This window comes from Pelodiscus sinensis, chromosome 16 (assembly GCF_052426305.1).
Source record: "Pelodiscus sinensis isolate ZL-2025 chromosome 16, ASM5242630v1, whole genome shotgun sequence".
In the NCBI taxonomy this organism is placed as follows: domain Eukaryota; kingdom Metazoa; phylum Chordata; order Testudines; family Trionychidae; genus Pelodiscus; species Pelodiscus sinensis.
The window spans coordinates 13,061,154-13,076,081 of NC_143067.1; the positions used below are offsets into that span (position 1 = coordinate 13,061,154).

The 14,928-nt window shown below is 41.7% G+C and overlaps 1 protein-coding gene across 1 annotated transcript; it reads left to right on the forward strand.

The window, feature by feature from the left end:
- Positions 1 to 1,924: 1,924 nt before the first annotated feature.
- On the forward strand, positions 1,925 to 14,507 carry CXCL14 (C-X-C motif chemokine ligand 14). The gene is made up of 4 exons (XM_006116033.5): positions 1,925 to 2,277; positions 3,221 to 3,326; positions 9,088 to 9,198; positions 13,370 to 14,507. Exons 1-4 carry the CDS (start codon positions 2,214 to 2,216, stop codon positions 13,383 to 13,385), a joined length of 297 nt encoding a protein of 98 aa, XP_006116095.1. The 5' UTR covers positions 1,925 to 2,213; the 3' UTR covers positions 13,386 to 14,507.
- The last annotated feature ends 421 nt before the right edge of the window (positions 14,508 to 14,928 follow it).

Consider the following 14,928-nt stretch of genomic DNA (forward strand, 5'->3'; position numbering starts at 1 on the left):
GAAACAGTTCAGGTTCCTTACCCAACTTCCTTATCCAAGACATCTTCCTCCTCAGCGGCTGCCTTCAGCAAGATCCTCCAGAACAGAGAAGTTCTGACCTGTCTTTCCTCCCCAGCTGAAAAAAAAAAGCCAGCCCACTCTTTTACACAAGCCAAGAGGCTCTCTGGAATGAGTTCAGCTAGATATTACACCCATTGGTACAGCACTGCTTGGCTGGTGGCAATCACCTCAATGAGAAGAAGCCCCATTTTTCCTCAGGCCTCAGAGTCAAAGCAGTGATGTGCCTTATTTGATGGGAACCCACAGCTGTCTTGACAACAGCCCCCTCAGAAGTCACACAAGATAAGGAGATCCCCTAATTGGGGGGAGCTCAAGAATTTCTCTAAGATTCTATCTCTCCCCTGCAGAAGTTGCCTTGTTTGAAAAGCCCTGTTTATTAAAGCTGCCACAAAGCATTTATTAGTTGTGTGTGCACAAGGCCACCAAACCTCACGTGCTTCATCGGACAAGTTCATTGCCATGCTCCTCAGCCTGTGCTCTCTCTCTAACACACACGCACACACACAGTCTGTCCATGGTACACAAGGAGCAGCACGTCTCTCAGAAAGCAAATATAACCACACACACGTTTGCATTAGCGAGCCTGCAGGAGACTTGGAATGTTCCAGGCATGTCAGCACATCACACAGGGAAAGCAACATGCGGAACAGAACAACAACTGCATCATGAGCTCGTGTTCAACGTGCCGGGTGCGTGTGGTATGCATGTACTCCTCAACCTGCCAACGCCGGAGCATGGAATATAGGGCAGGAGGGAGGCACAAAAGGAGGGACACAAGAATAACAACACTGTCGAAAACTTAACATGGAATAGGAGCGCATCAGATTTAGGAATATGGGTGGGTTTGAAATCAGGGTTGTGATTCACAAGTGACTCCCAGATAGGGATTTCAGCTGATAATAATTAGTGATTATGGTTCAAAGCTATGATTACTATTAAGGTTTTGGCTTTTATTGTACAGCACTTAGTCTCCTTGGCATAAGTGCCCCGTAAATGGGCGAATAAACAAAGATTTGTGCGTCTCAAAGGAAATCTGGTGTGAATGACCAAGATTACCAGAGAAATAGAAGCAGCATTCATTACAACTCCTAGGACTGGTTATTTAAAATATAGTACTAGCAGGGAGGATGTGGGCCTGACTGATCCTTCTGCATCTCATTGACACACCACAGGAGTTATCCTGTGGATTTTAAAGGAGTTATTCCAGATTTAGGGAGGGTGGAACTGAGATCAGACCCTGGTCTTGAAACAGAGTGGAGAGAACACACCTTTAAAGCAATACATTGCTCCTCAAATAAACCTTGCTCCCAGCAACATTCTCTGGGCTAGCCCCTGCCTTCCCTCAGGCTTCATGTTGTCCACTTCCTTCACAAAAGTTCACTTCAGTTTGGAAGCCTGGCAAAGCTGAAGAGTGTTAAACCAGCAAGATTTCTCACCAGGTGCAATGTCACAGAATCACTTTATTCCTCACTCTCTGTGCATGGCCAGTGGGAATTCCCTAGGAAAGCTGTCATTTCTGTAGCTCCTTCATTGCTTCCAAAGCAGCTCAAAATACAGCTCGGACCTAGGCAAGTCCCCTTCAGGCAAATGTATCCACCCCACGCAGAACAGAGCCAACATCACCGTTCTTGAGAACCCCTTGAGTCTGTTCATGCCACCTACCGAACGAGTCAAAAATACCTTGCAAATGTATAAACAACCTGATTTCCGCATCTCTCCTCCCCCCCCCCCCCCCCGCCCGCGGAGATTTAATAAATTATTTCCTTTCTCCTTTTCTCTTCTTTAGAATCAACCCGTCTGATCTCCTAGATAGGATCGTTTCCATCCCCACCCTCTCTTGTGTTGAGAAATTGCTGCGAGTTGAGTCGCTCTGCATGTTAATGAGTTCGCAGGAAGGGCAGCAGGAGCCGTTTTAAAAGAGGACAAGAGGAGGTAAGAGGCAGAGCTTAGACAGGAGCTGAAGCTGACGAGGCAGCAGCAGCAGCAGTAGCAGTAAGAGAAAGGAATCCAGACGTTCTCAAAGTTCCTTCCCCGGCAACATCAAGTCAGTGAACCCAGTGAATCTGCTCAAAGCCCAGGAGCAGGAAGAGAAATCCGATTATATAAGTGAGCTCTCTGACAGCTCTGTTTAGACACCAATCTGAGGTCTTACCATGAAGCCCCTGACAGCAGCTTTACTTCTGCTCTTCATTGCAATGTGCTTAGCCACTGCAGAAGGTAAGTTAGTTTCTTGTTCCTTTCACCCATTTTAACTTCTTTCTTTCTAGTGTTTTTTCCCTGAGGATCCTGTGTTTGTTCCTTGAAATACTATCATGAGATTTATTGTTGTCCTCAGTCTGTATGGGGAATAATTGATATGATGAAACTGAAAGTAGTGGGAAACAGTCCCAATATGTTGTTCTTTAAGATGCAAGATTGGTACAATACAAGGGTCAAAGGTGTGTGCTCAGTTATAGTTGTACAGCCCAACTGCATCTAAGTTAGATGCAGCAAATTCTGCTGCTATTTTTTTCTGGTAAGCAATATATCTGGAGTAAAAGCTCTGAAATCAATTGAGTTATTCCAGATTTGTGTGGCTGAAAGTGTACAGAATTTAGCTTGATGCGGTACAATGAATTTAAGGGAGGATAAAATCTGAAGGGAGATGTTTTCTAGTTCTCCATGGAAAGGACAGTTACAAAACTGATTTTCTCAGGCTCAGGATGTACGTGTAGAATTTGTGCAAGAAATTCAGAAGCACAACTTAAGAGTCCTTCCCCGCCCCCACATTCTACTTGGGAAAGTAGAGTAAAGACAAAGAATGAGATCTGTGTACACTTATTCAGCTTTACAAGAGACTTTGGCTCTTTCCTTTTGCTTTTTTTAAAGTTTAGCTTAGTCACAGCAGGTGTACTTTAAAAAAATCAAACCATACTGCAGCATATTTACCACATTACCAGTACTTTGACCTATATTTCTCAGGGAGTTACTAAAGCTTTCTGTGATAACTCAGTTGGAAAATATTGCCCTTTTTGGCTCAACTACCCCTCAAAATGTACATTTCTCTAGGTTTTTAAAACATGACAAGCCTATATAGTTTTATACGCTAATGAGGAAGGGAAACATTAATAGTTGGTACCCAGTAACTTTGTGCACAAATGGATAAAACTTTCTCTTGTAGGATCAAAGTGCAAATGCTCAAGAAAGGGACCTAAGATCAGATTCTCTGCTGTTCAGAAGCTGGAAATCAAACCAAAGTATCCACATTGTAAGGAAAAAATGATCATGTAAGTGTTCGCGTATTCTTCCTACTGTGTTTGTGTGCTGACATCTTTCTGTATAGCAGCCTCCTTCTTTGTCAGTTGTTTTACAGAATTTCCTGATGTAGTAATTTCTAACGTTAGTCATAATAAAATATGTAGCTACATAAACAAATCATCTTGGTAATATTTCAGTATAGCAGACTCTGATTAATACTATAAATACCTAAAGAATATTGCCTATGATAGCAATTATTAGTTTAAGAAATGACGAGGGTCAAATTCTACTCTCAGATGCCCAGATGAAAAATCCAGAATGCTTAACTCAAGTTATTGTGGATTTACATGGGGAGTAACAAATGAGAACAGAATTTGGACCACAGAAGTTTCAAGTAATGAGAAATCATCCAAATTCATTGGGGGCAAATTTTTGTCTCAGTTATATTCACGCAATTCCCTTTATTTCAGTGCGGTTGTAACTGAAAGTAGAATTTTGTAAGAAAAATGCCACTATCTATATAAGCAAATTGACTATGCTGCAATGAAATCTCAACTGAAACTATTAATTGATAAGCTAAGGTCAAAGGGAGCTCTGAAGATTACATCAGTTTAAAACAATGGCATTCGGAGTGGAGAGTGTTAATGTATCTGTCTTGTACACTGTAAAAGTTTTTGAATGGCTTTGCTCAAAACGCTAATCAGGCTATGTGCCTGCATAAAAGCCATAGGGTCAGAATAGCTAAAAAGACTTGTTCTGCTATCGACTCCACTGCTCTACAAGGGCAAAAGAATGCCCTTCAAGCAAAATTGTTTTAGCGACTTGTCAGATCTTCACCAAAAAAGCTAGGTATTGAATATTTTACAGCATTTGCTCCTTACCAAATTTATTTAAATTTAGAAAGATGCTTGAATATATCATGGTGCAATAGATTTATCTCTCTTTAAAGCCCTCTCAGTTACACCAATATAAACTCTGGGTCAATTTTTTTTCTTTGTTACTTTAAAGTGAATAGCCAAACTCCCCACTGACTTCAAAGCAGCTACACCACATTTACAAGCAATGTAACCAAAAGCAGTATTTGGAAGTTGCAGGGCAGGATTTAGCTTACATACATTTATATTTAGATGATCACTGCTTGAGTAATTTATTAAAAAGGTTTAAATTGTAAAAGTGTGGCATGCTGCCCAAGGCAAAGTCAGTTCTCTGGTTCCAAATTAGTCATTTGAAATAAACGTGTTGAGCAAATGTTTTGCATAAACAACCCTTAGAATTTTCACAGGGGCTTAAATAAAAAACCCTTTGAATTGTCCTAGAGAAAAACATCTTTGGCCAAGTGGTAATAATATTCTGAATCAAGATGTTCTCTGCTCAAGAGCGGGGTCCTCTTTCCCAGTCAGCTGGTGCACACAGTGATTTCTATTTTATGTCAATCACCCGGGGCTAACAACCGGAGCTGAAACATGCAGCCACATAGAAGCAACTGGAGAATTTGCTGTATGACTTTGAGCAGCTAGAGACTTCAGTCTGTGCTTTGGCACTTGATTGGCTGGGGGAATGCACGCAGCAATCAGCTCTGCCCAAGTAAGATGCCAGCAGAAGCTGGATGGTGAAGAGCTGTCAAGAAAACAATAACAAGCTTTTCTGGGATAAGTCTGTGAGAGACAACTGATGAAAAGCCCTAGAAGCAAGGCCAGACTTGGCAGCTAAGGGGAGAAGGGTAAATGGTGGGCATGAATTGAATCTCATTAGTGCAACTTCTCACTTGCAAAAAGAATGTCAGGGAAATGTATAAAATTCTTTTGCCAAAGCATTGCTAAAATGCCTCGGCAAATGAATTCGCTGTCAAACAAATTTGAGTACAAATTTGGGGAAATTCTATTACCTTCATTATTATGGTTTTGCACCCGAGTATTGTAACAAACTGGCTGTTCCCATTCTTTGGTGAGAGAATGTAAGACTTTAATGGAAGTAGTCCTGACTTATACCAGTATGAGGGAAGGATAAGGCCCAGATGTTGGAATTAATGCTTTCATAGGGAGTGGCTCTTTTCCACTTCCGGGTAATTTGAAATCAGTACTAGAGAGAAGTGAAAGATGGAATTGTGACCAGAAGCAATGGATACTGGAGTTTTACTACAAGACATAGAAAAGCCAGGTTCCTGTGGATGGATTTTTGTGGCTTTTGTAGAGGGAATAAAATCAGTTAATAATCTTCATTCTCCTTCAGCTCTCAGCATAAGCCTGGTCATTTCTTTACATGGAAGAAATGTGCAAACTATAGAGTAACTAGTGGATCATAGGATTCTAAAATATATTGTTTAGAAGAGCTATATCTAATGACATAAAACACCTCGGTAGAACTGGAAAAGTTTGTGAAAGACAGCAAACCCCGGATCTTTTGGTGTTGTCTAGACCTCCTCTGAGCACTGATGTTCACTCTCCTGAGGTAAAGTACAGGAATCATATGCACACTGAAAGCAAGCGTGGCCACTGGATGGGGAATTCTCTCAAATGGCAAAGCCCACTTTACTGTTTGGCCTCCAATTAGCAGTCATAAGAAGTGCTAATTGGGTTACTAACAGGCCCACCGACGGAGGGGAGAAAAGGGGGGGCAGTTGCCCTGAGGCCTGGTGATTCAAAAGGCCTCAGTGCTCCTCGCTGCTGCTACCACAGGAGCAGCAGCAGCTGAAGCCCCAGATCCTTTAAATCACCACCAGAGTGCTGGGCAGCATGCTGTGGGCAGCTCTGAGGGCTGGGGTGGGCGGCACAGTGTTATCTGGGCAGCTTGGAGGGCTGGCTGCCCCAGTCCTGTCCCTTCCAACTGAGGCCCTGACCCTTTTGGGAGCATGGAGCCACCCCCCCCCCCCCCCGCACCTTGCTCAGGGGTCAGCCAAATCTGTGGCCCCCTCTGGTTACCCATGACTCATATACTGAATAAAATCCCAATGGGAAAAAGTGCATCAGCCATTAAAGTATGATTTAACTATATGGATGTATCCAAATATCTGTTGGGAATTTGGAATGTCCCTTCAATAGAAAGTCAATCATTCATGATTGTTTTTCCTTCATCTCAGAGTTAACACGGCATAACTCCAAATGATAAGATGAACATCTGTTATAAAACAATACAGCTCAGGCCTAAAACTCCTTTATTAACACAACTAGTTAGATAACGTTATCATATCGTAACATCTCAGGACTGTTATCATACGTTGGTAATAAACTTTAGTACAAATAAAGTTGCCTTTCCTCACTTTTCTGAAGCAGAGGTAGGCACTGCAGAGGCACTGCTCTACTTCTCTCATGGCTTAGTGTATCATTTTCTGAAAATATTCTGTATAGGTTTTTACCAAAGCAGCATAGACTGAGTTCTGATTCATGTGCCTCCCTCCCACACACACACACACAAATCCCCAGTCAAGACAATAACCATTGGTGACAGATACTATTCCTCCATCTTGATTCCATTATAATGCACTGCTCACGAGTCTGAATTCTCCCATTTACTCAGGGCTGTCCTTATGATTTTTGGTGCCCTAGAACTTGCACCATCCATTCCTTGCTGTGGGCAGGGGCAGTCACTCCATGGGGCAGGGCAGGGCTGTGCAGGAGCCAGAAGAGTAGGGAGGCTGATGGGGGAGCAGGCAGACTGAATGGCACAGCCAGCTGGAGCTGCAAGCTGGGAGGTGAAACAGGTGAAAGGGGGAGTGGTGCAGCCACTGGAATTGCAGGCTGGTAGGTAAAGGGGGCAGAGGATTGGGGCAGGGAAATGGGTTGGGAGGGATTGGGTCCGATGAGGCTGGGAGACAAAGCCGGAGGTGGGGAGCTGAGAGACTGTGGGATGTGGGCCAACAGGACCAGGAGGCAGAGCGGGGAGGTGGGAAGACTGGGAGATCAGGACTGGGAGGCGGAGCAGGGAACAGGAGACATGCGGATTGGAGCTGCCGGAGCTGGTGCTGCCTGTGGCCGATGGCAACTCTAGGCATATGCAGAATAGAGCACTACAAAATTTAGAGCAACACTGTAAGCTTCATACGCCTAAGGAGGGTCCTTGTGAAAAAAATAACATTCTCAGAATTTTCCATTTTCCGGGATTTTTTTTCACAGATATTTTTACTGACTTTATTTTTTAAATGGTTTTTGAAATGTTTTGGTTGAACCAACACTTCCTTACTAACTACCTACTTTCTAGAAAAGGAAAATTTTGAATGAAAAATATAGTAAAAAAGTCACAGGAAAAATGTGTCAGGAGTGGAAAATTGAACCTGTAGAAATTAAAACTTTGAAATTCAGGGTTTTGGATTTTTGTCCTATGTTGTTTACCCATTTCTGGATGAGTTCTGCCGGTTTGTCAGTCAAATCATGACATCATCAGTACATGCAGCTTTAAATGGTTGGCACTCAAACGAAGGATAGAGCAGGAGGAAAAGAGAAGGGCCAGGAAATAAATTGACCACGTGTTGCCTCCTTGCCTGGTCTTATTTACAAGGGAGGTTCTATCAGTCCTTGTGTACTTCCCCTCCAGTGCAGCTATGTGCAAGTTGTGAGTGGACTGGACAAACAGCATGCTAATAGTGCTAGAGATGGTCCCACGTGGCTGTTGTCTTCTTTGCACCAGGTGCTATAGCCCTTTTGCTAGAATTACGTGTCTGAGCAGAGAATCGCAGGATTGAGCCCTACCTGACCAAGTTATTTAAATCAGTTATTAAACTCTAATAGAAATGTCTGATAGGAGGTGGAGTAAAACCATCGAGTAAAAATAACAGGCAGCAGAGCTGATATAAGGAGGAGGGATAGCTCAGTGGTTTGAGCATTGGCCTGCTAAACTTAGGGTGGTGAGTTCTATCCTTTCAGAGGCCATTTAAGGATTGGGGGCAAAAATTTGTCAGGGATAGTACTTGGTCCTGCTGTGAAGGCAGGGGACTGGATTCAAGGTCACTTCTAGGAGATAGAGATTGCCTATTAATTTAATTACAAATCAGCTGAACTCTGCTGGTGACCATGCTGCAGGACCTGGCCCACATTTATTATTGAAAACTCAAATTTGTAGAAACACTAAAACTGGAAGGGACCTCAAGAGGTCATCGAGTCCAGTCCCCTGCCCTCACGGCAGGACCAACTACCATTTAGATCAGGGATGGGCAATAAAAAATGGCAGCCCGCAGGGTTAGTCCCTGGCAGGCCGCCGCCACTATGTTTACCTGTGCCTCCACAGTATCAGAGGATCGCAGCTGTGGTTGGCTGCGAATTGCCATTTGCAACCAATGAGAGCAGCAGGAAGCGTCACAGACGCCTCTTCCAACCGCTTGCATTGGCCGCGAATGGTGATTCGTGGACAACAAGAGGTACAGGTAAACATGGAGGTGGGGGCCCACCAGGGACAAACTCTATGGGTTGGATTCAGCCTGTGGGCTAGAATTTGCCCACCCCTGATCTAGATCTTCCTTGATAGATGTCTATCTAGCCTGCTCTTAAATATCTCCAGTGATGGAGATTCCACAACCTCCCTCGGCAATTTATTCCAGTGTTGAACCACCCTGACAGTTAGGAATATTTTTCTCGTGTCCAGTTTAAACCTCCCTTGCTGCAATTTAATCCCATTGCTTCTTGTCCTATCATTGGAACATAATGGCTTGTTATCCTCTCAGTGCGTATATGCAACTCTCATTAACATGAATGAAATTTACCTAGAGAAAGAGGGAGCCAGTTGGTTTTTATGAAATGTGAACCATGACCAATGTGCGTTATTCATGGTCTCTCTGTAGTGATCATTCCTCTTTCATTTCAGTATAACTATGCAGTCGCGGTTCAGAGGAGGACAGCAGTACTGCTTGCATCCCAAACTTCAAAGCACAAAGCGATTAGTTAAGTGGTACACAATATGGAAGGAGAAACGCAGGTGAGTATTCATTTCACTCAGCAAAAGATACTCCTGTTTTCTGTGGGATAAAAAGGGCTGCTAGTATAGATAACCAGATGTGGTCCTTTTGGTAAATAACGTGCCTTGTTCTTGCTTGAATGCTTGAGAACAGCACAGAACAGTCAGGTGTAACAGTCCAATTGGCTCGCTGTCTCTCTGGAATATGGCTTAAATATGAATTAGACTGAAATGGCTAAAATTCTCTTAAATAAAATGCTATAGCTAGCACATTCGCTTAGCTGCTTCTGGGTCTATTTATTTTAAGCATCACAGCTTGAAGGCGAAAAATGTGGTGCAAGGTTAGACATTACTAATAGAGTCTTGAGATTACCATTTAATAAAATTGCCTCCAGCAAACTTCTCATATGCTAACAATCAATTCAATGTGATTGATTCATTTGAAAAAAACGTACAAATTACAGTAAATAGTATAAACTGATCTGAATACGGTTTATTCCTAGTTTAGGGATAGGCTGATCTGAGAATAAATATTAATACTTTGCTCTTACACAGTACTTTTTATCTGATGTTTTCAAAGTCTGCCACACATTATCACCTCCAACTTAGAGATGACAAGAAGTCAAGGGAAATAGAGGCCTTGCGTAGGATTAAACACAAAGTCAGTGGCAGAGTTGGAACAGAATGCTCTAAGCACTAGGAAACACTACCATCCTGTATTTGATTACCCAGTTTTCAGCATATTTTCATGAAGCTGTAATTTCATGGTATATAATCTCTATGACTTGAATGTGTATGCAATGCTACCTTTCCCTTTCCAACCTGGCCTTTGCACACACTGAACCATCAGCAATAAACAGAGAAGAAACAGAAACATAAATGAACACCAGATAAAAAATGGATTATGTTGTCTGTGTAAGTAATTAAGAAGAAGTCCACAAGGACAAAGGGGAGTTAGCTGTCTAAATCCCATGGGCTTTGCATAGGACTTAGGCACACAAGTAAGGATGCCCAGTGAATTCTTGAAGTATCAGTTGAGGAGCTGAGGCAGAGGAGTATAAGAACACTCCATTTCCTTTCAGTCCCATAACTAGTTTCCTCTCCAGGGCAGGGGAGAAAAGAGGTACTATAAACAGAACTTCAAGGGTATCCTCACCACCAACTTCAGTAACCATACCCGTAAGCACAAACATTACACACACTGGTTTAAATTCACCCAGGGCACGTCTACACTGCAGGGCAAAAGAACACTCTTCCTTCAACTTCCCTTATTCCTCGTGAAATGAGGACGAAATGAGAAGCCCGTTATTTCAAAATTATTTCAAAATAACCAGCTTGCTGTGTAGAGGCACATTTTGTTATTTCGAAATATCGTCAGTTATTCCAAAATAACGCTGTTGTATAGATGTACCCTCACTAATGGAGTATCGCTTGACCCATCTAGCACCTCAGAATAGGGGATGTGCTGATGTGGGCAGCTCTCTGCACCCTCTGTGTGCTGGGGGGAATTTGGATCTGTCTGAGCCCTGGATTTGCTGGCACAGAGTGAAACTCTGGAAGAGAAACACCCCACCCAATTCAGGCTTACACTCGGTCTAGTGCCTGTACTGGGCTGTGCACTAGTGGCTGCTCTTACCATTCCCTAGGAATGGGCCTGGTCCTTGGCATGGATTAGATCCCATCCCTCCAATCACCATTTAATTACTTGCACAAATCCCATGCACACAGGTGATGTGAATGGGTGACTTGAACTGCGTCTATTTGCAGCTCTCACCTTTGAGAGCTACCCCTGTTATTGGGATGGACCAACAGAATGTCAAACACTTCTCCTTCCCAAACATATACTACCTTATATGTAATCAGTCCCTTGCTGGGTCATCTGCAACTCTGAGGATATCCTCATGGTACTCAGTTTTCAAGGAATAGGGTTGAAGGACGTTGCAAAGGAATAGAAAAGTGACTTGCCCCTTATTTTCCTAATAAATCTAGATGGAACTTTTCTCTCATTTCTGCCTTTAAGCTGCATGAACCACCTGGAGGGGACACAGTTATTAGTGCAACGTTCCCTTTCGCATTCTGGAAACGTTCACCAGCAGTTTTAGAAGAGAGAGGAGGAATGGAGAAAGGGGATGATCAGTGATATAATGATGTTAGCACAGGAGAGATCTGAATCGAAATGTAAAACTAAACAGCACGCAAAGGTTTAAGGAGCTGCGGAATGTTTACATAAAGGCTCAGCGGGTAAAGCCTGTAGGATAATCTCCAACAAAAGGCCAACTCTACAGCCTGAATGAAAGACACTGACTGGGGACATCAGATGGAATACACACTTGCTCAACCATACTGAATGAATTGGTAATGTAATAAAGGGTGTGGAATGGAAAGACTCCCATTGGCTTCAGTGTGCTTTAGGTCAGGCACGTACATCTCAAAATCCTCCATCTCTAGTGTAGCAATAATATAGAGCCAAATCCTTTCTCCATTTAAATCAGTGAGAGCTTTCTCATTTACTCCAGCATTGAGCTCAGAATATGATTGCCCTAACCCTGCCATAAAAATTCATTCGACTAACCCAAGGGCAAAGGCAAATTCTTTTGCGGAAGCGTCTTGTTGCTGGATGAGAAGTTTGCCAGTGTGTGGGGCCAATAGCCAGGCTGATGAAAGCTCATGGCATTAGTGTATGAAACTCAACAACGAGAAGTCCTGTGGCACCTTATAGACTAACAGATTTATTGCAGCATAAGCTTTCATGGGCAAAGAGCCACTTTGTCAGATGCATGAATCAACACCACTTAAGAGGTGCCCTCCAGGAGGATCTCCAGAGAGTCATGATGCTTAGAGTGGCTCTGAATCTCCCTTGGAAATTTTTGAAAATTTTTTTAAAAAAAACCTTTCCTTTTGGCTACAATTTTCCATGGAATTTCCCATGTTTTCTGCCAAAAAAAAAAAATCAAAATCTATAGATTTGTTGGGAAAGTTTTGGATTTGAGCTGAAATATTTTGACAAAAAAATCAATGTTTCCATGACAGTAGACAAAAAAGATCATTGTGATACTTTTCCATCCAGGAACAGTTTGGATGGAAACATTTCCCCCAGTAGTCTGCAGAGCTTGCCTGGGAATAATCTGGCCATGAGGTAGATGTAAACTACAACTCCCAGGAGCAGCAGGGTTTAGTGAGCCCATCCACAAGAGTCGTAGAAAGAAGCAGCAGGAGCAGATGAACTTCTCAGCAACCAAGACCCTGATTTACTCCAATCTTCTCTTGTAATAAAAATGTAGGGAAGAGACAAAATGTTGGATGCTTGGAACCCAACCCCATTGCCGTCAAAGTCAGAGAGGGTTTTTCTAGTGACTTCACTGGGAACTAGACTAAGGCTCCAGCATGTTTTTTTCATGAGGTCTCAGTGGTTTTTAAAAGTCAAATGTAGTGTAAGAATGAACTCCTGCTTTGCCAAAATATCTCTGGGGCTAATTTTAATCATGCCACTGCAGATTGTTTTAATCTGTGGAGATAGCATGCCTGGAATGTTTTAGCAATATTACAGAGGGAAAGTTAAGTAATTCTTCTTTTAATATTTAAATTAGTAACTTATTTTCACATATTAACTTGTACTTTTCCCTTGGCAAAAACACTTTGTTGGGAATAACATCTCTAATTTCAAATGTCCTTTCAGTAGTAGATTTAACTTCTATTGGTGTATTTCGGTAAGGAAGTAGGGTGAAAAACTGAGGACTATATTCTGCTTTCAGTTGTGCTGATACAATTGATTCTGCTGAAGTTAGTAGCATTCTTCCTGATTTTCACCAGTGTAAACTAGTGCAGAATTTGGCTTCTGTTTAATCACCAGGGTCCATGTATAAACTACATGGAAGACGGACGCTGCCACCGTCGATCTTCTGGGGTTCGATTTAGTGGGTCTAGTGAAGACCTGCTAAATTTAACTGAGAGGACACCTCCATCAGTACCAATGGAGTAAGGGAAGCCGATAGGAGCATTTGCTCCCGTAAACCTCATGCTGTGTGGACGGGGATTTAAGATACATCGACTCCAGCTATGTAATTAACGCAGTTGGAGTTGCGTATCTTAGGTCAACCTTCCATGTTAGTGTAAACCAGGTCCATGAGAGTGGGGAAGGTATTAACTGCAATCAAAATGATTTAAATATCTAGCTCTCTGTTTTTATTTTCAGGGTTTATGAAGAATAAGAGGAAAACTCTTGGTAAAAGGAATGGAATTGCTTGGCTGACTTAAGGAATGGACTCTGCAAAGAATATTTCTCTCACACAGGCATAAGACACAAATTCTATATTATTATAAAGCACTTTTTATCAAGGGTCAGTTTTTACATTTTATAGCTCTGTGCAGAAGGCTCCCAGATTTGTCTCTTGCACGCTTCAAATTTCACACCTGCCTGCTTTATACGGAGATGGTGAAAACTCATGCTTTTTCATTTTAAATAAATGCTTTTTTTTATTCATTCATACATCACTATGATTGCAATCGGGCTTTATAAGCTCATTAAACAAACAATATTTGTACTGGTATTATATAACAGTGTCGCTTATCCTTTTGTATTGGGAAAGCTTCAGTGGTGTGCTTAGGGTTTCTAGTAATATCGTCCAACTATGGTAGAAGCTGCACAATGCAGGAACTGACAACTTGCTGTGTAACATGCCACTGAAGTGTAGTGGCATAGATAGCTGCAGAGATGAGGTTCCCTAGTGGCTCAGAAAATAGCTACATGCATCACTTTGTTCTTTAATGAATTGAGGTCTTGCTGAAAAGTGAAATGTATTACATCCCCTCGCTTCATTTTTTTACATACACTAGAAAACACTTCTAGAGCAGTTTTATTACTAAGAATGTGTTTAATGTCTTTTTTCACCTGTGGTTTTTTTTTGTGAGAAGTCTGTAGTTTCATCACTTTTCAGATACTTTACTTTTCAAGAATAGGGTGTATGAGCTTGTAGATTTGTAGCAGAAATCTTTGAAAGGTACCTTTCTATGAAATATCCGAGAGGGCAAACTTATAACAAATATGTATGTTTTAGTCACACAATGCAACATATTCATTATTTTGAATGTAATACATAAATATTAAGCAGTGCATTCCTCTTTTTAAGAATAAAATAACAGAACTACCTTTCCATGTGTAAATATACTACAGGGAGTCTCCCTATATTATCTTTCTGTATAACGTATTGTATTGCTAAATTATCATATACTATTTAAATGTTTGGACTATTTAGAAAGTTGCATGCAGATTTCCTATTTCTTTCTAAGACAAATGGAAAAATAAGTAATAAAATATATTTAAAAATGCCAAAGGCTGTTTTTCATCTTCATTAAGACATGAAACTTAACCCATTTGTGATGATTCTTATCCTGGTTGCGTTAATCCTGAAAGAGTTTAGGACAAAGAAGCAGTGAATATCCCAGGAATGTCATTTACTATAGCCAATTGAATTCTCAGTTACCTCAACAGAAGTTGTACTGGACCTTAATCTAGAGAACCTGCTTATATGAAAATGATGTAAATTCCCAGTGCAGTGAATGCCTTTGTATCATAATACTAGGGATTGCAGGATAAAGTACCTAAGTTCCAGTAATAGTGTACAGAAGAAAATAAAATACAGGGCTTCTTTCTAATAGAAAAGTAGAAAGTCACATGCCACTGAAGGTTGATGACAGTGATATTTGTGATACCTACAAAATATCAACCGTCCGCAGAACAGCCTAATGTTTTAT

What these genes read in the sequence shown, in the direction of transcription:
- CXCL14 (XM_006116033.5), top strand. Translation starts at nt 2,214, where the DNA reads ATGAAGCCCCTGACAGCAGCTTTACTTCTGCTCTTCATTGCAATGTGC. An exon ending in GTGCTTAGCCACTGCAGAAG is followed by an intron (nt 2,278 to 3,220) that starts GTAAGTTAGTTT and finishes TTTCTCTTGTAG; the next exon opens with GATCAAAGTGCAAATGCTCA. An exon ending in TGTAAGGAAAAAATGATCAT is followed by an intron (nt 3,327 to 9,087) that starts GTAAGTGTTCGC and finishes CTTTCATTTCAG; the next exon opens with TATAACTATGCAGTCGCGGT.